This window comes from Dendropsophus ebraccatus, chromosome 8 (genome assembly GCF_027789765.1).
Source record: "Dendropsophus ebraccatus isolate aDenEbr1 chromosome 8, aDenEbr1.pat, whole genome shotgun sequence".
Classification (NCBI taxonomy): domain Eukaryota; kingdom Metazoa; phylum Chordata; class Amphibia; order Anura; family Hylidae; genus Dendropsophus; species Dendropsophus ebraccatus.
In genome coordinates, this window is record NC_091461.1 from 91,929,511 (window position 1) to 91,952,297 (window position 22,787).

At 47.4% G+C, this 22,787-nt stretch overlaps 1 protein-coding gene across 1 annotated transcript in view; it reads left to right on the forward strand.

Annotated features, from left to right (window-relative positions):
• Window positions 1-22,787, forward strand: part of LOC138800071 (uncharacterized) — a 44,376-nt gene that overhangs the window by 779 nt on the left and 20,810 nt on the right. Inside the window, exons 2-13 of the mRNA XM_069981878.1 lie at window positions 2,241-2,361; window positions 2,472-2,633; window positions 5,197-5,320; window positions 6,778-6,875; window positions 8,646-8,757; window positions 16,851-17,041; window positions 17,456-17,515; window positions 17,931-18,005; window positions 18,125-18,208; window positions 18,932-19,154; window positions 19,247-19,406; window positions 21,654-22,305. Of these exons, the coding sequence (XP_069837979.1) occupies window positions 2,284-2,361; window positions 2,472-2,633; window positions 5,197-5,320; window positions 6,778-6,875; window positions 8,646-8,757; window positions 16,851-17,041; window positions 17,456-17,515; window positions 17,931-18,005; window positions 18,125-18,208; window positions 18,932-19,154; window positions 19,247-19,406; window positions 21,654-22,305 (2,019 nt within the window). The 5' untranslated portion in view covers window positions 2,241-2,283. The remainder of the gene's footprint in view (window positions 1-2,240; window positions 2,362-2,471; window positions 2,634-5,196; window positions 5,321-6,777; window positions 6,876-8,645; window positions 8,758-16,850; window positions 17,042-17,455; window positions 17,516-17,930; window positions 18,006-18,124; window positions 18,209-18,931; window positions 19,155-19,246; window positions 19,407-21,653; window positions 22,306-22,787) is intronic.

Sequence of the window (22,787 nt, forward strand, 5' to 3'; positions counted from 1 at the left end):
ATCATAGATGGTGAGGCCCCAGCCTCCTCTTGGTCAGTCTGGTGATCATTTTGTCTGTTGGGTGAGGCTCCAGTAGAAATAATTTAAGAAGCACTGCTTTAATGGATATGAGCTGCACTACCTCACACAAACTAAGGACAAGAGTGGCGCTGTTTCTGGAAGAAAGTAACTGGAGGTGACTGATGCCGCCGCCACGCCGGGGGATGAAGGTGACTGATGCCGCCGCCACGCCTGGGGATGGAGGTGACTGATGCTGCAGTGACGCCCGGGGATGGAGGTGACTGATGCTGCAGTGACGCCCGGGGATGGAGGTGACTGATGCTGCAGTGACGCCCGGGGATGGAGGTGACTGATGCTGCAGTGACGCCCGGGGATGGAGGTGACTGATGCTGCAGTGACGCCCGGGGATGGAGGTGACTGATGCTGCAGTGACGCCCGGGGATGGAGGTGACTGATGCTGCAGTGACGCCCGGGGATGGAGGTGACTGATGCTGCAGTGACGCCCGGGGATGGAGGTGACTGATGCTGCAGTGACGCCCGGGGATGGAGGTGACTGATGCTGCAGTGACGCCCGGGGATGGAGGTGACTGATGCTGCAGTGACGCCCGGGGATGGAGGTGACTGATGCTGCAGTGACGCCCGGGGATGGAGGTGACTGATGCTGCAGTGACGCCCGGGGATGGAGGTGACTGATGCTGCAGTGACGCCCGGGGATGGAGGTGACTGATGCTGCAGTGACGCCCGGGGATGGAGGTGACTGATGCTGCAGTGACGCCCGGCGATGGAGGTGACTGATGCTGCAGTGACGCCCGGGGATGGAGGTGACTGATGCTGCAGTGACGCCCGGGGATGGAGGTGACTGATGCTGCAGTGACGCCCGGGGGTGGAGGTGACTGATGCTGCAGTGACGCCCGGGGATGGAGGTGACTGATGCTGCAGTGACGCCCGGGGATGGAGGTGACTGATGCTGCAGTAACGCCCGGGGATGGAGGTGACGCCCGGGGATGGAGGTGACTGATGCTGCAGTGACGCCCGGGGATGGAGGTGACTGATGCTGCAGTGACGCCCGGGGATGGAGGTGACTGATGCTGCAGTGACGCCCGGGGATGGAGGTGACTGATGCTGCAGTGACGCCCGGGGATGGAGGTGACTGATGCTGCAGTGACGCCCGGGGATGGAGGTGACTGATGCTGCAGTGACGCCCGGGGATGGAGGTGACTGATGCTGCAGTGACGCCGGGGGATGGAGGTGACTGATGCTGCAGTGACGCCTGGGGATGGAGGTGACTGATGCTGCAGTGATGCCCGGGGATGGAGGTGACTAATTCCGCCGTGACGACCGGGGATGGAGGTGACTCATGCTGCAGTGACGCCCGGGGATGGAGGTGACTGATGCTGCAGTAACGCCCGGGGATGGAGGTGACTGATGCTGCAGTGACGCCCGGGGATGGAGGTGATTGATGCTGCAGTGACGCCCGGGGATGGAGGTGACTGATGCTGCAGTGACGCCTGGGGATGGAGGTGACTGACTCCGCTGTGACGCCCGGGGATGAAGGTGACTGATGCTGCAGTGATGCCCGGGGATGGAGGTGACTAATTCCGCCGCCCCAGGATGGAGGTCACTGATGCCGCTGCCCTCAGCTGAGAAGTCTGATTGCCAAAAAGGAATAGGCAATAATTAATCCAAACTGATCAACATTTACACACAATATGGGGGTCATATAAGAGGAGCACATATTGTGCATATGCACAAGCCTAGAGGACAAGCCTTTGATTCTCCCATTCTACCTGCAGGAGTAATGGTGAGAGGTAACAGCTTGTTAACACTTGTGTTGCTTGGCGTTAGCTTTCTCCGCTGGCGGCGTTTGGGGGGGCCCTTTGGAGTTTGGTCCTATGACATTGGGGTTGTAGGGCCATTCCGTGGTCTCCCTTCCCTGCTTGCACAAGCTTTGCGGGGTTTGCGTCCACTGACCGCCACAGTGTTTGGTTAGGGACTCATGTATCAGAGACCTGCACGTTGGTACATGAGGCAATATGGTTTGATCAAATTATATACTACTGATGTTGGTTTTTCATGTAGCTGAACAAGCTTTCGTATCAACCATCTGTGTGATGTGCAGCCATTTCTGTCCTTTAGGCTTGTACATATTGTGCATATTCCAGTATCTTTTAGTCACTTGACTGGTATATGTCCATTGGGATTTCCCTCCAAGTGTTCACTTGCTCTTCTTTTCCCCTAAGGTTTCTCAAGCAAGAAAATCATTGTTTTCCTAACTGACCAAATATGGGCAAAGACAGAAAACAGATTGGAGAAAAAATACTGAACCTCACTCTAGAGATCATCTACCTGCTGACCGGAGAGGTGAGGGGGGTCCGGGAATGACGTCTCATGTCATGTCTTAACTGGGAAAGTGAAAGGATATAAAAGTGAAAAGAGATAAAAGGTAAATCAGTGTCTCTTTCCATGCACAGGATTACGTAGTAGTGAAAAAGATGAGTGATGATAAAGGATGGAGCAGAAGAAACCAGGATCCTATCATGTTGTCTTCTCTTTACTCATTGATACAAAAGGAAAACAACTATCAGGATATCCTGGAACTTACGAGTGAGATCACTGAGCTGCTGACTGGAGAGGTGAGTACTAATACGAGGAGGAGAGATGTCTGGATGAGGCTGTAGCCTGGAAAACAAGGATACAGCACATGGCAATATCCATGTTTTCCGTGATCTCTTACATTCAACTTCTTCAGCCACTGATAATCAAATGCTGCATGCTCGGATGTGGACAGATCTGAGCATGCTCGCGTTGCACTCATCTCTAGTGTTTAGGCATCTTACTGTTGTAGCAGGTGAGACCTTTCATCTTTGCAAAGAAGAGTAGATGGTATCCCTAACCACCTCAGTCACTCATAACTTAAAACACTTAAAGGCGTACTCCGGGCTAGGGTTATTTTTACTGTACGGCCGGGGAGGGGGTGGATATAGACGCCGCCGTCCACTTACCTCCCCGGTTCCAGTGCCGGGTCCCGGATCGCACCGCCCCGTTCTACTGTCCCGCTGCTGCTTCCTGGTCTGAGCTGCGGCTTGAGACGTGACGTCTCAAGGCAGCTCAGCCATTCAGTGGAGGAGGCGGAACCCCGCTACGAATAGCTGAGCGGCCTTAAAGGGGTTGTCCGGCGATAAAAAATTATTCACAGAATAACACACATTACAAAGTTATACAACTTTGTAATGTATGTTATGTCTGTGAATGGCCCCCTTCCCTGTGTCCCACCACCCCCACCCGTGTACCCGGAAGTGTGGTGCGCTATACTCACCTGTCACGTGCCGACCACGGTCTCCGATCCTCAGCAGTGACGTCTTCTTCGGGCGGCCGGCGGATCCTCCCGTGTGCCGGCCGCCCTCTGCAGCGTCATCCGAAGCTCAGCCGCGATTGGCTGAGCATAACTGTGCTCAGCCAATCGCAGCTGAGCAGCTAATGACGTGGCCGCGTCATCAGCCGCTCAGCCGCGATTGGCTGAGCACAGTTATGCTCAGCCAATCGTGGCTGAGCTTCGGATGACGCTGCAGAGGGCGGCCGGCACTCGGGAAGATCCGCCAGCCGCCCGAAGAAGACGTCACTGCTGAGGATCGGAGACCGTGGTCGGCACGTGACAGGTATGTATAGCGCACCACACTTCCGGGTACACGGGTGGGGGTGGTGGGACACGGGGAAGGGGGCCATTCACAGACATAACATACATTACAAAGTTGTATAACTTTGTAATGTGTGTTATTCTGTGAATAATTTTTTATTGCCGGACAACCCCTTTTAAAACATCATGTCTCAAGCCGCAGCTCAGAGTAGGAGGCGGCAGCGGGATGGGAGAACGGGGCGTCGCGATCTGGGACCGGAGAGGTAAGTGGACGGCGGGTTCTATATCCACCCCCTCACCGGCCATATCGTAAAAATAATACCAGCCTGGAGTACCCCTTTAACACCTTTCCATGCTTATAAAAGTAAAGGGGAAACAAAAATGCTGTCAAAATTTGCTCAGAAAAACTAGCTTAAAGGGAACCAGTCACACTAAAATTGGCCATAAAGCTAAGGAAACGTGCTGGTACATCAGCCAGCACGCTTCCTAAACATCCCCCCGTACCCTATGTCCCCTGTACATACAGCCCGCTAAGTTAGTTTATTAGTCTCCCACGCTCTATGTAAATTACCATGTAAGTAGTCACAGTGGGCGAGTGGCTGGTCAAGTAGTCACGGTGGGCGGGGCTTCTTCAAGTAGTCACTGGGTCCTCTCAGCGTGTTGGAAAGCGGCGCCTGGTGACGTCACTCGGGGGGGGGGGGGGGGGGCGGGGGGGGGGGGAGGAGGGCGACGGCATTGCACGTCTTTACTATGCTGGGCATGCGCAGTGCAGCCGGATAAGACGCTGTTGTACTGCGGCTTGACACACTGTACTGCGCATGCGCAGTATAGTAAAGACGTGCAATGCCCCCCCCCCCCCCGAGTGACGTCACAAGGCGCTGCTTTCCAACACGCCGAGAGGCCCCCGCCTGCCGTGACTACTTGACCAGCCACCTGCCCACCGTGACTACTTGCATGGTAATTTACATAAGAGCGCAGGAGACTATTAAACTAACTTTGCGGGCTGTATGTACAGGGGACAGAGGGTACAGGAGGATGTTTAGGAAGCTTGCTGGCTGATGTACCAGCACGTTTCCTTAGCTTTTTGGCCAATTTTAGTGTGACTGGTTCCCTTTAAAGAGGATGTGCCACCAGGTACATCCTCTTTAATCTGCCACAGGAATAGAATGGCGCATCACAGGGAAGCCGGTGCCGTGGTCCATTTTTCGATCCGCGCCCCGATTCTCGTCTACGGCGCCGTTCTATCCACGGGTAGCGGGCCAGTGCTCAAGCACTGGAGGCGGGCCGGCTCAGCTTCCCTGTGATGCGCCGTTCTATCCCTGTGTCAGATTAAAGAGATGTACCTGGTGGTACATCCTCTTTAATCTTTTTTTTTCTAATGTTTCAAACACTTTTTTTGAACATAAAAATGTGTCAAATTAGTTTTTTGGCGGTAATCATAACCAGGTGTCGGCCAGAAGGAGCCAGAATAAATGCAAAATTCTTTGATCCTTTCAGATGAATGTGTGTGTGTGTGTGTGTGTATATATATATATATATATCTATATATCTCTTTGTATCAGGTTCCAATAAGATGTGAAGACATCACTGTCTGTTTCTCCTTGGAGGAGTGGGAGTATGTCATTGATCACAAGGATCAATACAAGGACTTCATGAGAAAAAATGACCAGACTCTTGTATCACCAGGTAAGAGGAGACCATCTTTGTTTATATACGCACATCAGTGTGTTAGGCTGTATATATTCTATGTGCCTTCTGTGCCGTGCACCCAAAGTGCTGCCCTGCACTTCAGTGATGTTTCCCCATGGCGTTGTATATATTGGTGCTGATAATTTTCGAAGCTCTTTGCTGAGTTGAGTTTTCCTCTGGTGTTAGATGCAGATGGAAGCATTAGATGCATATAAAGATGTCAAGAGCAGAGAGCAGAATAATATTTAATACAAACTATGCGGCCTGCTGAGATTGAGCTCTATGTGTTTTTGTTTTTAACATGGAGACAGCGTCTATTTAAGGAGGTAATGTTGGAAGTAGGATGAAATCCCCAGGAACGCATTGGATAGTATTTTGACTCTAACCACTAGCTGTACAACACTGGTGATTTCACTTACTTCTGAGTAGCAGGACTCTGTGTTATGGTACTTTTACACGGAGCAATAATTCGCCCGATCGCACGATTAACGATTTTGAATGAACAATGGTTTTTTTATAACGATCAGCATTTAGACGGAACGATATATCGTACGGAAAAATCGTTTTGCGATCGCTTAAGCCTATCTCACACATAGGTGAAATCGTTGAAAGAATGTTTACACGGAACGATCTGCGAATTTTTTGCGAACGACCAACGATAATTTGACAACATGTTGAAAGATCAAAATGAACGATTTCTTGCTCGTCGTTTGATCGTTTGCTGCGTTTACACGTATGATTATCGTTCAAATTCGTTATCGTGCAAAAACGAACGATCGTTCCGTGTAAAAGTACCATTAGTGAGTGTGCTCCACTGACCACAGCTAACACCAGAGTGTGATGGCTGGATCTCTCATGCCTCCATTCACTTCCATTATTGTAACAGCACATCCGCTGTGCACATGAGGAGATCTAATGCTGCCTAACAGTAATGTATAGGACAGCATGGCCTCAGATATCAGCTTATACATGAGCATTTGTCCGTTTGATTGCATTGTCTTTTACAGGGAATGATATTCAGTCCTATAATAAAGACCCCTCAGGGGTTGTCTCCCCTCTTCAGTGCAGAGCTGGGTATTGGCTTGCTAGTGAGAGGCCTATCGACGTGGGTCAAAGGGACATTAATTCTCCTAAAGGAGACTTAAAGGCCATTCTTTCTCCACTGGAAATTCTGGGAAGAAAGCATTTGCAGAATAGCTGTCACACCTCTTAGGCAAATGGCACCCCTTTTAAGTAAGTGTTTTACTACATCTGGAAGTTTTAGAACATTGACTGGGGATCCATCCGTGCAGAGCAGGGTGTTGGCAGGGAGTCTTTTTTTTTTTTAACTAGTATTGTAACTGCATAAAGGTTAGAACAAAAACCTGCACAGTTTTTTTCTTTACCCCATTTTACTCCTAGTGGATCACTGTGCTTTGTCCATAACCTGGCCATCTCACATTTGTCTTCTACAGATGAATCCAGCAAGAAAGATACACCAGAGAGATGCTTCAGTCCTTCATATTCTAATGGTTTTCCAGAGATAAATAAAGATGTCTCACAGGACCTTCAGGTAGGTGACTACCTAATTCAGTCTATGAGTGTTCAGACTCTAGTCATTCAGTGGGATATGGATTAGCTGCTAAGAGCTGCACACACCATTGGATAACTGTTATAATATAAACAAAACTGGACCTTTCCTGGAGCTGATGGTGGTTGGCAAATGTATAAAATCATCTTTATATGTCTCAGCCAAGTGTCAAGGAGGCAGAGCCAATCTGCTTGAGTGCCACAATCAGTAACGCCTCCTTGCTTGGACAGAGCCCCGTATGTTAGTCAAGGAGAATTAGGGTGAGTGAGGTTTATGAGGTGTTAGTGGGGGTGTATTTATTTTGGGCTGTGTACTATACATAAGGAGGGAATGAACTAAAAATAGGAGTTTAGCATCTAATTGATGTGAACATATACCTCTTCCATTGAAACTTTTATTATCATGGTAGTTAGAAGTTTAAAAAAACTAAATAAAAAATTGATGTATGTTTACCTTGCTTGGTCACTAAAAATAGTATTAGGATAGCAAGTACGAGCCAAGGTAAAGACTAGAGAGGAGCGCAGCTTGAGCTTGCTTGAGTCCAGTTGTTCGTTATTTAAACACCAGTGGCTGAAGAAGTTGGATGAAGCCCTAGGTAGGGCTGGGTGATATACTGTGAAAATACTGATACCGTCCCTGGCGTCGGTTAACCGCTCTTAACTTTGCCAGGATGTCAGAGTGCCCCCCACCACCCCTAACCCCCTTTACAATAAGCTGGGCTCAGTGGATAAGTTGTGGGCACCTGTGATGCTGCACCGTGGATGAGCTAAGGGCTCCCATCCCCCTTTACCCCCCCCTCTCCCTCCTCCAGGCATGAGCAGAGCGGGGCTGGTCCCCCCCCCCCCCCCATCGCAGTTGCTCAGCTCAACAGATTATACTGCGCCCCCCCCCCCCCCCCCCAAGACTGTAGTGAAGAGACCCAGAAGATAAGAGGGTCCTACTCCATGGCCAAATCAGGGAAGGCATTATTCCTATATAGGAAAAGCAGGAAAAGCATTATGACACACTGTGGGCACTATATGGGCATCATATGGATACAGCATGGACCCCTATATAACACTTGGGGGCCTGAATGGTCAAATGTTGGCATACCTATATACACGTCCTGTAGTGTGTACATGGCTCTATACCTGTGTGTACATGGCTGTATACACGTCTTGTAGTACATGGCTGTATACCTGGGTATACACATCCTGTAGTGTGTACATGGCTGTATGCCTGTGTATACACATCCAGGGGTCTGTTGAGACCCCCTAATAATGATATAATAATGGCAATAGACTACATGTCACAGCTTTGGGTTACCGCAGCTACATGTACCATTAACCATGATATTGATTTAAGCCAATATCGCCCAGCCCTAGCCCTGAGGAGTCTGGGAAAACATGGATACAGCCACACACTGTGTCTTTGTTTTCCCTGATTCCCTAGGGCTTTATCCAACTTCTTCAGCCACTGGTGTTCAAATGCTGGATGATCGCACTCAAACATGCTCAAGTTGCGCTCCTCTCTAGTAAAGACTGATGAGGTGGCAGCAGGGCTTACAAGAGAACCTTGGGCCTATGAAACAGCTGGTGAGTGGAGTATAAGAAGTTGTACTCCGCCATTCTAAGTTTGATGTTTATACTGAGAATAGGCCATCCATTTATTTAACGCTAAATTATGCCTTTGAAAAGCTTAGTGTTTTGTTTTGTTTTTTACCTTACCTGTCTTCCTAACTGTACATCATTTGTCCCTTATATAATGAATTAGGTAAAATATCTGGCTGATATAAAGGTTGAGCAAATAGCAAAAGAAGAAGAAACTAATGTGGTTGTAACCAAACTGTGTAAAGAGGAGAAAACTCCTAAAGATATCAAAACTGGTGAGTGATAACCATGAAATGCTGCACAACCCACATAGTCCTAGGTCATTCTCCACAGCAGTCTTATATATTGTCCCATGTCCATTCAGACCAGAAAAAGGCTCCCAATTGGGACCCATCATCCTGTTAGACCTGTTCGGTATTAAAGGAGAAGTCCAGCGAAAAATTTTATTAAAGAGTTGTATTGTCCCTAAATATTATGCAAATCCCCAATATACACTTATTACCGGAATTGCACATAAAGTGCTTTTTTTCTCTGCACTTACTACTGCATCAGGGCTTCACTTTCTGGATAAGATGGTGATGTCACGACCCGACTCCCAGAGCTGTGCGGGCTGTGGCTGCTGGAGAGGATGATGGCAGAGGGATGCTCAGTGTGCCTCCAGTGCTTTGTGTCCCTGAGTGTCCCCCTGCCATCATCCTCTCCAGCAGTCACAGCCCGCACAGCTCTGGGAGTCGGGTCGTGACATCGCCATGTAATCCAGGAAGTGAAGCCTTGATGCAGTAGTAAGTGCAGGGGAAAAAAGCACTTTATAAGCATTTCCCGTAATAAGTGTATATTGGTGATTTGTATAATCTTTTGGAGGGCGATACAATACTTTAATAAAAAAATTTCACTGGACTTCTCCTTTAAGGAACATAAACATTGGCGGACAGAACTGGTGTAAATTGGAGATCAACGTTTTCTCTTGGCAAAAACCTCATGTACATCTAATTTGTGCAGACTCTTTCTAATACTCATCTCATGTATTATGACATTAGTGTTAGTAAGATCTTCCTAGCATTAATGTAGTATTGGCTGAAACATTGACTTCTTGTAGTGTGATGTATGCCACAATAATGATGCACTGTTTGAATACAGTGAAACCTTGGATTACATGCATAATTTGTTCCGGGAATGTGCTTGTCGTCCAAATCACTCAAATCAAAGCAAATTTTCCCATGAGAAATTATTAAAACCTTGACTATTTGATCCACAACCCAAAAAGGTAAAGTGTTGGGGGCGTGTCCTGGCAATGGCAGCGTGAGGTCGCACTACTCTTGAGCTCCCGCCATTAGGGAAAATCCTCTGGCTTTTTCATCCTCCCTCACCCTCCACAGCCGGCTCTATGAGCAGAAGAACTAAAAGGCTCACCCCGCAGACCCGTTTGCTCCGCTCCGGAGCCCGACAAGGCAGCCTGGACGGCTTCCTCTCCCTCCCTGCTTCCCGCCGGTCCTCCTCAGCGCCGCGGCCGCCATCTTCCTCAGAGGTCTTGGAGCGCAGTGCAGGTACCGGGACCCCTGGAGACCGCGCCGCTGCCTCGAGCGGGTTCTCCGATCAGCCGGCTCCTGTGACATCCGCCCGGCTCCCCGCTGCTCCGGCACTGCCGCCCGCGCCATCACTGCCTGCCGAGGCCGGGCTGACACCAGCACACGCAGCGCCGCCGCCGCTGCACCGCGTGGCACCGGACACAAACCTCCAGGAGGCGGCTAGCGGTGAGTGGGAGCCCCGTTCTACCCCCCTGACCGCCCATTTGCGCTCACCTGTCCCTCTGTGCTCCCCGGTCACTCCGGTGTCGGCACCTTGCCTGGCTGAAGATAGGGTTGGGGCCCCTGACTGCGCTTTGCCTGAGGGACGGGCGCCATCTTGTCTGCCAGGGTCCAGTCCTTCCAGTGATCCTGCACAGGTCCTCTCTGCTCCTCAGCTTCACTGTTGTCCGGAACAGGGGCTGCACTTCTCTGCAGAGGACTGGCCACCTCTTCTTCCACCTTCTCTCCCCTGTACAGTGAGAGCAGCAGGCCTGAACATGTCAGCTAAGGGGCCATCACAAAAGCAGAAGGATAATGGCAATAAGCAAAATGCCTCTCTTAACCCCTCAGCAGCCCCATTCAGCTCTTCCCAGGCGGGAGAATCCTCCCTTTCTGCTCCAGTCATGGCCACTGATAACTGGGACTGGAAAGATCACGTTAAACAACTGCCAACTAGGCACGAAATGGAGAAATTTATTGAGCGCCTGGAAAATTCCTATAAACAAGAGATTTCATCTATTAAAGCCTCTGTACAGGAATTGGATACTAAAGTTGATGAACTGGCTTGCGGTCACGATTCTCTTTCTTCTACGGTCTCTGATTTACAAGCTAAATGTGACGCACATGATCAACATATCCAACATCTATACCGTCTACAGGATGACACTGAAAATCGTAGTAGACGCAATAACATTAGGGTGAGAGGGCTGCCTGAGGCTGTGAAATCTTCAGATCTGGTTTCGACACTCCAGGATATCTTCAGCAATATTCTGAACCGCCCCATTTCGGATGATATGGAAATTGACCGGGCACACAGGACTCTGGGTCCAGTTAGTCAGGACCCGAATCGTCCTCGGGACGTTCTCTGCCGCTTGCATCATTACCGAATCAAGGAGGAAATCATGCGGGCTGTCCGAAACGTGGACTCTGTTGTTTATGGAGATTTATCTCTGACCTTTCTCCAAGACTTGTCCCGCAACACTTTGCTTCAGAGAAAGGCCTTGAAACCCTTGCTGGAACTTTTGAGAGAAAGAGAAATCCCTTATGCATGGGGATTCCCGTTTCATCTGATTGTCAGGAGGAATGGTCGGCGCCTTGAGCTTAGGGACCCCGCTGGGTTACCTGATTTCCTCTCTACATTGGATCTGCCACCAGTGTCTCTTCCTATGTGGTTCCTGACGCCTCCATTACCGGGACGCTCTGGTGCCAGCTCAGCTATGGAGGCCACTGATTCTGTCCGCTGAAGATGATGTTGAGGCATGTGAAGCTCTTTAAGTGATCTTGTGGGGGACATACGGGGTTAACCCGTTCCCTCCTCCTTGCCCAGTCAACTATGCAACAGTGCCTTATTCGCCTAGATGTTTTGTATTTTTGGGGGCTTTCAGTTTTATATATAATTATTTCCATTGTTCCTTGCTCTTGTCTTCAGAAGGGGCTCGATTATCTGTTTCCTTGATTGTTTATTTGTTCGTTTGTTATACTCCTCTGGGGTGGACGTGGTTGGAGGGGTGGGCCTGCACTTATTTTTTAGTTCTGCATACGGTTATTGATATCTGTTTCAGTGGATGATTGTATTATTCTACTGCATTTATGTTTCCCCTTGGCGGGGGCTCTGTCTTCCCATTGTTAGACAGGTCCCCCGCTAGGTTGACGCCTGTGGCGTTGTTCCCGATTTGACGGGTATACTTTTCTGCGAGAGGTTAGCTCTCTCGCAGCTGTGGGAGCCAGTCTGTTTGCTCTCCTTCCTTTATTGTGTTCTATCTTTGTCCCTTCCCCTTTGTTTATGTTGTGGTGTCTGTGTGTGTCCTTTCTTCTCCGTCTGAGGTTTTGGTGGGTAGCAATGGCTCTACTGTCGCTGAAACTTGCATCATTGAACGCCCGAGGGCTTAATGAACCATCAAAGCGATCTCATGTCACGTACTCCATGCATAGACAACGAGTGCATGTGTTGCTCCTCCAAGAGACACATTTTCAAACTGATCATATTCCAAAAATGCGCTCCTCGCACTATCCCTATTGGTTGCACAGTTCCTTTCCGGGCTCTAAGTCTAGAGGGGTCTCAATTGCTCTGCACAAATCTCTACAACACCAGGTTCTGGATACATTGGTGAGCCCAGAGGGTAGATTTGCGTTTTTGAAGGTTCTTATAGCCAATACTAAATATACTATAGGTAATGTTTATCTCCCCAATGCTAACCAGGGGTCTGTCCTACGAGATATCTTACTGGAGGTAGATCACTTTGTGGAGGGGGTATTCCTGTTGGGAGGAGATTTTAATATGGCTTTGGATCCCCCCCTGGATACCTCTACGGGGAGATCAGTGGTGCCGCGCTCCTCTAGAACCCAGGCACTCAAGGCGCTCCACCTTTATCGCTTGGTCGATGTGTGGAGGATTCTACACCCAAAGGACCGGGACTACACCCACTTCTCCCCTGCTCATAATACACATAGTAGGCTAGATATGTTTTTTATATCCCAACTAACTCTTCTTTCTCATCCTTCTGCCTCAATAGGGACGGCGGTGTGGTCGGACCACGCTCCTATTTATCTATCTGTTGCCATACCTGGTGGAGAGCCGCGCGAATGGACCTGGCGTCTCAATGAGACTCTGTTGAAGGATGTGGTATGTAGAGCCGAGGTTGAGAGGACGCTAGCCACATTTGTAGCCACACATGAGTTGGACCAGACCCCTCCCCCTATACAATGGGAGGCCCTCAAATGTGTTCTCCGGGGCGTCTTTATTCAGCAAGGGGCACGGCTCAAGAGGGACAGAGGCGCTAAACTCAAATCTTTGTGCGAAGCATTGAACGTCGCGGTTAGGTCACATAAAGCAGCTTCCACCCCCGATCTTTGGGCCCAGATTTCCTCCCTTAGGGAGCAGATTAAAGATTTAATCTCTCTGACAGCAAACCGGAGAGGGGAGAGATTTCGCAGCTATTTGTATGAACAGGCCAACAAATGCGGTAGAGCTCTGGCCAGGTATCTCCATCCCAATTCTTCTTCCACATATGTCCCGTCTCTACGCCTCCCGGGGGGTGACTTGATTCAAAATCCTCGGGCCATTGCAAATGCTTTTGGGGCCTTCTACAAAGAACTATACAACATACGGGGTGCTTACTCCGATATGTCAGGCCCCGCCCTGGAGGCCAGAATTCGGGACTATGTACATGAGACGGCTCTGCCTGTACTTGACTCCGAAGCCATGGAGCTGCTGGACTCTCCCTTCTCCGTTGCGGAAATTGAAGCGGCTATATCCGCCCTTAAAAATGGCAAAAGTCCTGGGCCAGACGGGTTCACTGCCCCATTTTTTAAGACCTTCAAATCCGTGTTGGCGCCTTTGATGCTCAAGGCCTTTAATAGCATATCGCCCACGTGTCCCTTCCCCCGTCAGTCCCTAGAGGCCCATGTGGTGGTTCTGCCAAAGCCGAACAAAGACCCTCTGGTGTGTGGCAGTTATCGCCCCATCTCATTGCTTAATTGCGATATTAAGCTCTACTCTAAACTCTTGGCCAATCGCCTGGGGACGGTGATCCCTAATGTGATTCATCTGGATCAGGTGGGGTTCGTCTCTGGCCGTGAAGCCCGAGACAATACCTTGCGTACAATCACTTTGATGGCTCACGCCCAGAGGACGAAAACCCCCTTCTGTCTTCTCTCTGTCGATGCCGAGAAGGCCTTCGACAGGGTGCATTGGCGGTTCCTTTGTTCTTCCTTGGCTCAGATAGGTGCCGGCCAGTCTTTTATAGACCGGGTCATGGCCCTGTACGCGAACCCTAGTGCGAGAGTCCGAGCCAATGGCATCCTGTCGGAGGTTTTCTGCATCCGGAACGGTACACGGCAGGGTTGCCCCCTGTCTCCCCTTCTATATGTTCTCACCATGGAACATCTTGCGATTGCATTACGGCGTAACCCTGATGTAACGGGGCTGGTCGCTGGGCAGGACCACCACAAACTGGCCCTATATGCAGATGATCTGCTGCTTTATGTGACTTCACCACAGGTGTCCCTTCCTGCCATTCTCTTTGAATTTGACAGGTTTGGCAGACTAAGTAATTTTCAGGCAAATCTCTCCAAGACTGAGGCGCTTAATGTGTCTCTCCCTTCTGGCACCATGGAGGGCCTTCGCCATGGTTTTGCTTTCAAGTGGAGGGAGGAACACATTACGTACCTTGGCGTTAATATTCCGGCTCAGCTTCATCTACTTTTCCCTCTCAACTATGCTCCATTGCAGTCTAAAATACTGTCCCTGCTGTCGGCTTACCACACTAAATATTTGTCGTGGTTTGGCCGTATGGCTGTGATCAAAATGGACATACTTCCAAGGTTCTTGTACCTCTTTCAGACTGTACCAATTCATGTGTCCGCTTCCTTTTTTAAAGTGCTTCAACGTGCTTTTACACGCTTTGTGTGGTCGGCATCGCGTCCGAGATTAGGGCGAGACACATTATCTAAACCAAAACAACTGGGAGGCGCGGGTGTCCCGGACCTTCAGTTGTATCACGAGGCAGCTATTCTCACGCGGTTACTGGACTGGGCGCATGCTGACCGGACAAAGCTGTGGGTGTTATTGGAGAGGTCGCTTGCTCCTCTTAATGTTCTCATGGCTCCGTGGATTTCTCCTGGCGACAGGGGAGACCCGACATCCTGGCCATTCCTAGCCCCGCACGTTTTCTGCATCTGGGATAAATGGGTGGTTAGGTATGGCATTTCCTCTCAACCTGGCTTGATGTCCCCTCTGTTTGGGAACCCTGGGTTCCAGCCTGGAATGTCGAGACGCACCTTTTTAGTATGGGACAACTCTATGGGAGTGCGCTTGGCTCAGGTGTTTCCCCAGGGGGCTTTGCCTACTGTGGAGTCATTTAGATCCGCACATCCTGACGTGTTGCTTTCCTGGCTGGAATACAGTCAACTTCAATCCTTCTTTCAGGCTCTGGTGTCCGGAGCGGCTCTCTCCAGGTCTCTCACCGATTTCGATAATTGGTTTCTCTCTGTTGAGTCGGGGCCGCGGACCTTATCCAGATTGTATCAACTCCTCCTAACACTCAGTAACGCGGGACGGGCCCGTTTCTTTTGTAAATGGGAATCTGACTGCTCTACGACTTTTTCTGAGGAGCAGGTCCATAAGATCTGTACTCTTACTCACGGTCTCTCCATGGCCTCACACGCAAAGGAGAAGAATTATAAGATCCTATCAAGGTGGTATAGGTGTCCTTCCGATATCCAGCGTATGTACCCATCTGCGTCCGGCGCCTGTTGGAAGTGTGGGTCCCAGGATGGGGGAATTCTGCATATATGGTGGGCATGTCCCGTGATCAGATCCTTTTGGGATAGAGTGTTCCAGGTGTATGAGGCCTATTCGGGGAAGCGTGTCGCCAATACGCCGCAGAGTGCCTTGTTGAGTCTCCTCCCAGGCTCTATCTCTTCTATTAAGAAAGGTGTTTTGAGACACTTTTTGACGGCTGCACGCCTGGTTATTCCCAGGCACTGGAAAACCTCGGAGTGTCCCTCTATGGCGGAGTGGCTGACGGAGCTTAACGCGATTTGTAGATATGAAGAGCTTATTGCAGAGGATCATGATCGAAACACAGCTTATTCTAAGGTGTGGCGGGCATGGATCTTGTTTAAAGACTCCCCCGATTTTCCACAACTGATTCGTTGAGCTCCCTGGGCCACTTTGCCACTTGTGACGGGGCTCGGAGGCGGTCCCTGTTCTCCTGCGATTTGTGTCTCCTTGACCTCAGACGGAGAGTTGCAATAGATGTTTGTGCTCGTATTTGCTTTCTTGTCTTGTCTCTGTGGTGTCCTCTCTTTGTGTGCCCTCACTGGTGGGTGCATGATGGTTGTCTTTGCATCCTTAGTGTCTCCCTTGTGTTTCTTCTCCCTATGTCTTCTTGTCTGCTCTCACACTCCAACGCAGGTGGTCGCTTCCCCTGATGTACAGCTAGATGTAGGTTGGTGCACTTAGCTAGAAATTCAGAGACATGGGGTTGGTTGTCTTTCTATGTTCTGATATACTATTGGATTACAGATTATGCTTTCATTTGTTGCGACTGCGCAGTATTTTGTATTTGTTTCTTTATTCTGTTTCTTCACAAAATTCTTAATAAAATCAGATTCAACATAAAAAGGTAAAGTGTTCTGTATCAATAAATAAGACTGTATCAGTAAAAAAGGGGTTAATCAGTTAACTCTCCCTCCACACACAACTTCAAACCTGCTGGAGCAGCAATTGGTGAAGGGGTTAATTTAGGGGTCTGAGGGAAGCAGTGGTGATGCAGCTTAAAATGACAGGGCTTTCTACCGAGTACAGTATCTGGCTGGGGACACAGGGGGCTTGTATTACCAAATCTTGCTTGTTAACTGATTTAAAAATTGTAAGCTTGTCTTGCAAAGCGCTCTCGACCCGAGTTACTTGTAATCCAAGATTTTACTGTACTTTTCTTTGCTATATAGTGCAGCATGGCTATCTACGGTTCTACACAGCAAGTAAAATGTATAACAATAATAATTTTGAGTAACCTCAACATTTACAGTGATTTCAAAGTGACCCGCTGTGCCCCTAGTTGACTCGTCTCTTTGTTTAGGTGGCAGGAAGTGTGGATTTTTCACCAGCAGACGCCGTTATAGACTCGGCAAGCCAAGGAGCAGCAGTATCAGTAGCAGCAGCAGCAGCAATGGCGGCAGCAGCAGTGGTAGCAGCAATACCCACAGCAGCATATATCGTCTGCCTCCTACAGTGCCTTGTACACATACGAGAGATCAGAATGCGAAACATGTAAGAACTTTATTTTATGGTTGATATATGATGCATTTTGATCCTTTTTTTTTTTTTTTATAATGGAAGTCCATGGAAAAAACGGATGCACACAAATGCATTTGTTTTTTCTGTCTGTTTTTTCATCCTTTTTTTTTTTTTTTTTTTTTTTTTTTGCAAAAACGGATGAAAAAAATGGATTGCAAAAATGTGGTGTGAACCCAGCCTTAATATGGGGAAATGCTCCTTAAAGGGAAATTAACCGCATCTGACAACCAATAAACAACAGTTTTACACACGGTGGGACACTGCATGAAGACAATAGTCACCCTACAAAAAACTTACTTACATCTCTGACAGAAAAATATTCTGGGGCTTGGAATGTAACTAGGAATGTAGAAATCAATTCTAATTTTTAATATTTTAATTTGTCAGAAACCAAGCCTTGAGATAACCACTGCAGAAAGCTCCTCAAATAGTGAAGCACAAGAAAATGTAAGTATACAATTATTCCAGGGTATTACCCATTAACACTATTGTGCAGAGACCTACTTAGCGGCCGTGTATAACAAATACATGTTATATAACCCCCAGCAGCAAAAAGTACGTAGGAAATACTGTTGTTAAAGGAAAACTTCAGCGATTTTCTTTCTTTTAAATCAACTGGTGTCAGAAAGTTATAGAGATTCGTAATTTACTTGTATTTAACATTTTTAAATCTTCCAGTACTTACAAGCTGCTGTATGCCATACAGAAAGTGGTGTATTCTTTCCAGTCTGACACAGTGCTTTCTGTTGCCACCTCTGTTTATGACAGGAACTGTCCAGAGAAGGAAAGGTTTTCTATGGGGATTTGTTAATCGGCAAATGACATGCTATGGAATTTAAGCATATTTTATATTTTATTATAGCAAATGGATTTGACCATACACATTGTGGAAGAGAGTGGACTGATGCATTCACAGACGCAGGAGAAGGAATCTCATGTAAAATATGATATATATGATATATTATATGTGTGTGTGTGTGTGTGTGTGTGTGTGTATGTATAAATCATACCCTTTAAGTATTTTAATTTTCAATTGATTCTTTTTTTTTCTACCAGCTTCATCTTCAAAGACAAAAAAGACGTAAAGTAGTACGTTCCTCTATGCAAGGCCGCCGTAAACGCACTAGGGGTCCTGCACGTGTAAGTATATGATCACTCCCATCTGTTATCTCCAGCAGCTCCCACAGACAATGAAGAGAATAGTAGAACACATGGGTGACCGCCACATTCCAAAGGGGGACGCGAGTCTCCATTCATAGGGCCCTATTCCACCGGACGATTATCGTTCAGATTATCGTTAAATCGTTCGAATCTAAACGATAATTGTTCTGTTAAAATGCAGTTACGATTAACGACCGAACGAGAAATCGTTGATCGCTTTATAAGACCTGGACCTATTTTTATCGTTGCTCGTTCGCAAATCGTTCGCATTGAATAAGACATTGTTCGGTCGTTCGCAATAGATACGAACGCAATAGCGAAGAAATAGCGAAGAAAAACGATCGCAATTACGATCATAAGTAACGATTATTGTTCCATGGAAATGAGTGAACGTTTTCAGGTCTTTCTCAATAGCGGTCGTTTGAGATCGTTAACGATTATGCAAACAATAATCGTCCGGTGGAATAGGGCCCAAATGCTCAAGGGGAGTCTAAGCGGTCGGACCCCCCTGTAGTCTTACAAGAGGCATAGAGCATAAGTTTTGTAGTCTGGTAAATCACTTTGCAGCCTTCAGATTATATTCAGTCGGCTCTTTTTGTATCTTAATACAACCTATTTTTTATTGTGTGTTAGTGTTATATGTCTGCCATTCATTAGTTTCCTTGAAAGTAAGCATGTGCAAATAACATGTACATTTTGTAGGTCCGTTTTAGGCCCACGGAGGAAGGCGAGGAAGATGATGGATCAATGCCCTACATTAATAATGAGCATCTTATTACCATGGTGGAGCATCGGCCACCACTCTGGGACAAGGCAGACCCTCAACACTCTGACTTATCTGTTACTCGGGGTCTTTGGCTGGAAATTTTTGTTGCATTACTGCCAGATTACAATGAAATGTTACCTCCGAGGCAATTGAATATTGGTAGGTCCTAGTGAAATTTCCACAGGCTCTGCCCCTTCCCATAAGAAAATTCTTATTTTTCCTAAAATGAATGTGATTTTCTATTTAAATAGGCTCATTTATACAGAGGAGGTGGCGGTCCATCCGCGACCGTTTCATTCGCGATCTCCGGATGGATTCCAATGTGCCAAATGGCACGGAGCCTGCTAGAAGGACAGAGTACAAATTTGCTAGAATACTGCAGTTTCTGAGGAAGTGCTTTGAGCAGCGACAGTAAGCATATCTTAATTTATCCAACTAAAACCTAATTTTATCGTGACTAATATTTTTCTTCAGGGTTTACATGCAGCAGCATTCCAGCATATTTTCTATTTATATACTTTATTTCAAGTCTGTGGAACATATTGAGATTGCAGACAGCAGTGTTTGTCCACCTGTCAGATACAGTTAAAACGGAGCGTCTGTGTAATAGATGGATGTTTTTGTTGTTGTTTTTTTTTTTTTTTTTTTTTTTTAATCAATTTCCAAGATCGCTGAGGTTGTGCAGTGATGACGACTGGTTACAGTTTTATTTGTGGTATTAATAAACTACCTAAGCTGTTTCGTTAGAGCTAAAGGCCCTTTTACATGGGTAGGCAGTTGTCCATTCAAGGGAAGTTACACAAGGGCTCAAAGAGTGGACAGGGGAGAGATAAACCTGTGAGGACAGCTCATACATGCTACAGAAAGAGAGTAGGGCACACAAAAAGCAGTTTGTAGTTGAGAATCATATTGGCTGGGTTCTAGTATAGAGAGAAAACGTGATTTTATTCTTACACATGCTGCAGGAAGAAAGATGGTAACGTCATTTGGGTGGAGCCGGCCCATACCTAGGCACAGCTCTCTGCCTGTCAGCACACTCTGCAGGAATGATCGAAAGGCAAAAAGGCTTCTAACGGGCCCCTTTGCCTGTCAATCATCCCTACAGAGCACGCTGACAGCCAGAGAGCTGTGACTAGTTACGGACCAGATGACTAGTTCCAGCCTTTCTCCCTGCAGCGCATGTAAGAATAAAACAGCAGCCCAATTAGACGTACCTCCGCACCTGCCTGTGATCAGCTCAGTCTTTGCTGGGGTCACTGGATTTTCCACACCACGGAGGATATTATACCTTATCACTGGACACTCCCGGATGGTGCTCAGCCAACGTAAGCAGTCTCTTTGTAATAACACGTATTGTGCAAAGATGATGTGGCACTCATCCAGTTCTGCGAATAGATCACAGTAGATCATGGTGAGAGCGGGAACGAGTGTAGCCAAATGTGATTTTGTTTGTATCTACGAGCATGTAAGGAAAATGAACATCTATTCGCAGTACTGGATAAGTGCTGCATCATCTTTGCATTATACGTGTTTTTACCAAGAATAAAAAAGCATTTTCTCCTATATACCCTGTAGGAGGATGACTCTAATAACAGTGTCATTGTTATAATAGTGATTGGTTCCCTTTAAACGAGAAGTCTAGTGAAAATTTTTATTATTATTATTTTTTAGTATTGTATTGCCCCCCAAAAGTTACACAAATCACCAATATACACTTATTACAGGAAATGCACATAAAGTGTTTTTTCCCTGCACTTACTACTGCATCAAGGCTTCACCTACTGGATAAAATGGTGGTCACGACCCGACTCCCACAGCTGTGCGGGCTGTGGCTGCTGGAGAGGATGATGTCAGAGGGATGCTCGGTATCCCTCAGTGTCCCCCTGCCATCATCCTCTTTAGAAGCCACAGCTCACAGAGCTCTGGGAGTCGGGTCGTGACATCACCATTTTATCCAGGAAGTGAAGCTAACTTTTGGGGGGGGCAATACAACTTTAATAAAAAATTTTACCGGACTTCTCCTTCAAAGGTATTGATAGCCTTCAAGTCCCATTCACAAGATGGTTTAAGTTAGGTTACCAGCAGAATGGTGGTATAATATATACCATGGTGTACTTACGGAATTTAAAGGGGGTATCCAGCGCTACAAAAACATGACCACTTTCTTTCAGAGACAACATGACTCTTGTCTCCAGGTCAGGTGCGGTTTGCAATTAAGCTCCATTCACTTCAACGGAACTGAGCAGCAAAACCCCACCCAAGCTGGAGACAAGAGTGGGGCTGTCTCTGGAAGCAAGTGGCCATGTTTTTGTAGCGCTGGATAACCCCTTTAATAGACCAAAAGTCTCCTAGTAGCTACATTTGGTCTGTTATCAAACTATTTCTTTCAGACTAAAAGTTTAGTCTACTATACTTCTCCTGCAAATAGAGTTTTGTTAATAACAAAAAATGGTCCTTTTGAGAGACAAACCAGATTGATGGACTACTACACTGTGTTTGGTGTATTAAAGCTGAAATCTGCCTGATATATTCTGGCAGCAGAGCCTGAAAATGTGATGTGAAGGAGGGTTTAACATTGGTGTGGTGGCTCCAAACTAATTCTGTGACCTATAAATTAGGAGGTCATAGTAATACTGCATTTTACATTTTTATTTTCAGAACAGCATCAAGCACACGGGCTCCTCCTGAAGTGGTCATGGAAGAAGAGACTTCCAGGGAGCCCTGTATCCCCAAAGCTCCTGGAGGTGTCAGTGACACTCCTCAACCAGGACCTCCTCCAGCTGCAACATCTAGCGCTCCATGTCGTCCTGTAAGCAGCTCTGTCACTCGGGTATTGAGGAGGAACAGACCTGGTCGGAACAAACAAAGTGACCAAGACGCTTTGAAAGCTGTTATTAGTGATGGCTTCCAGAGAATGGAAGAAACTTTCACAGAATTTAGGACTGAAGTCAGTGTCAGGTTCCAGCAACTGCATGGGAGGGATTTGCTGGAATCTCTCAATGAATGTAGAAATTTCTTGCTCTCACTTGTTCCGCTGATGGAAAAAATGACCCCGGAACAGAGATTTCTTTGCCGAGAAAGAGTAACGTCTGTGATCAAAGAGATTCTCTACCCTCCTCCACCTGCTTCCTTTCCCCACACCTACCCCCACCCCTCCTCCACTTCTTTTCCCCCATCAAAATCTTTTCCTTCTCATCCTTTAAATTCTCCACAACCCGCCTCCCATTGTCATCCCCACTCACAACCCTTTTCCCGTCATGTTCCCACTCCTGTGGAATATTTTCGGCCAGGGGATTCCTTCACTACGTTCTGACAAGCAGATAAAGAGAGTGGCACATGGCAAAAAGCTCCCCTCTCTCCAGTTTTTAGGCCCCTATAAATGAGACCCTATTTATTTGCCTTCTGTATGCAGCCGGGGTCTCTGTCCCTAGTCATTCTGCTGGTGTGGCCTTACATGATATTCCTTATAGACTTAATAGACATGTTGTTGTTTGTTTTTTTTCAACTGTTCTAAATAGAGATGAGCAAATGTACAGTAATAAAGTGAAGCGCTTAGTTATTACTGTAAATTCTCTCATCTCTTGTACTGACCATGTAGCGATCATTGGGCTAATTCATTGCCACGTCCTGTGTTATATTCCAAAGCTATCCCATCCGCTCTGGTGGTGTGGCTGCTATGTCCACACGGGACAGAAAGCATCCAGTACTGTTTACTAGTACATTAATTGTTAATTAATTAGAGAACATTAATTGTTGGTCCAAAATTGGCCTCCCCTTCTAGTGTGGCCACCA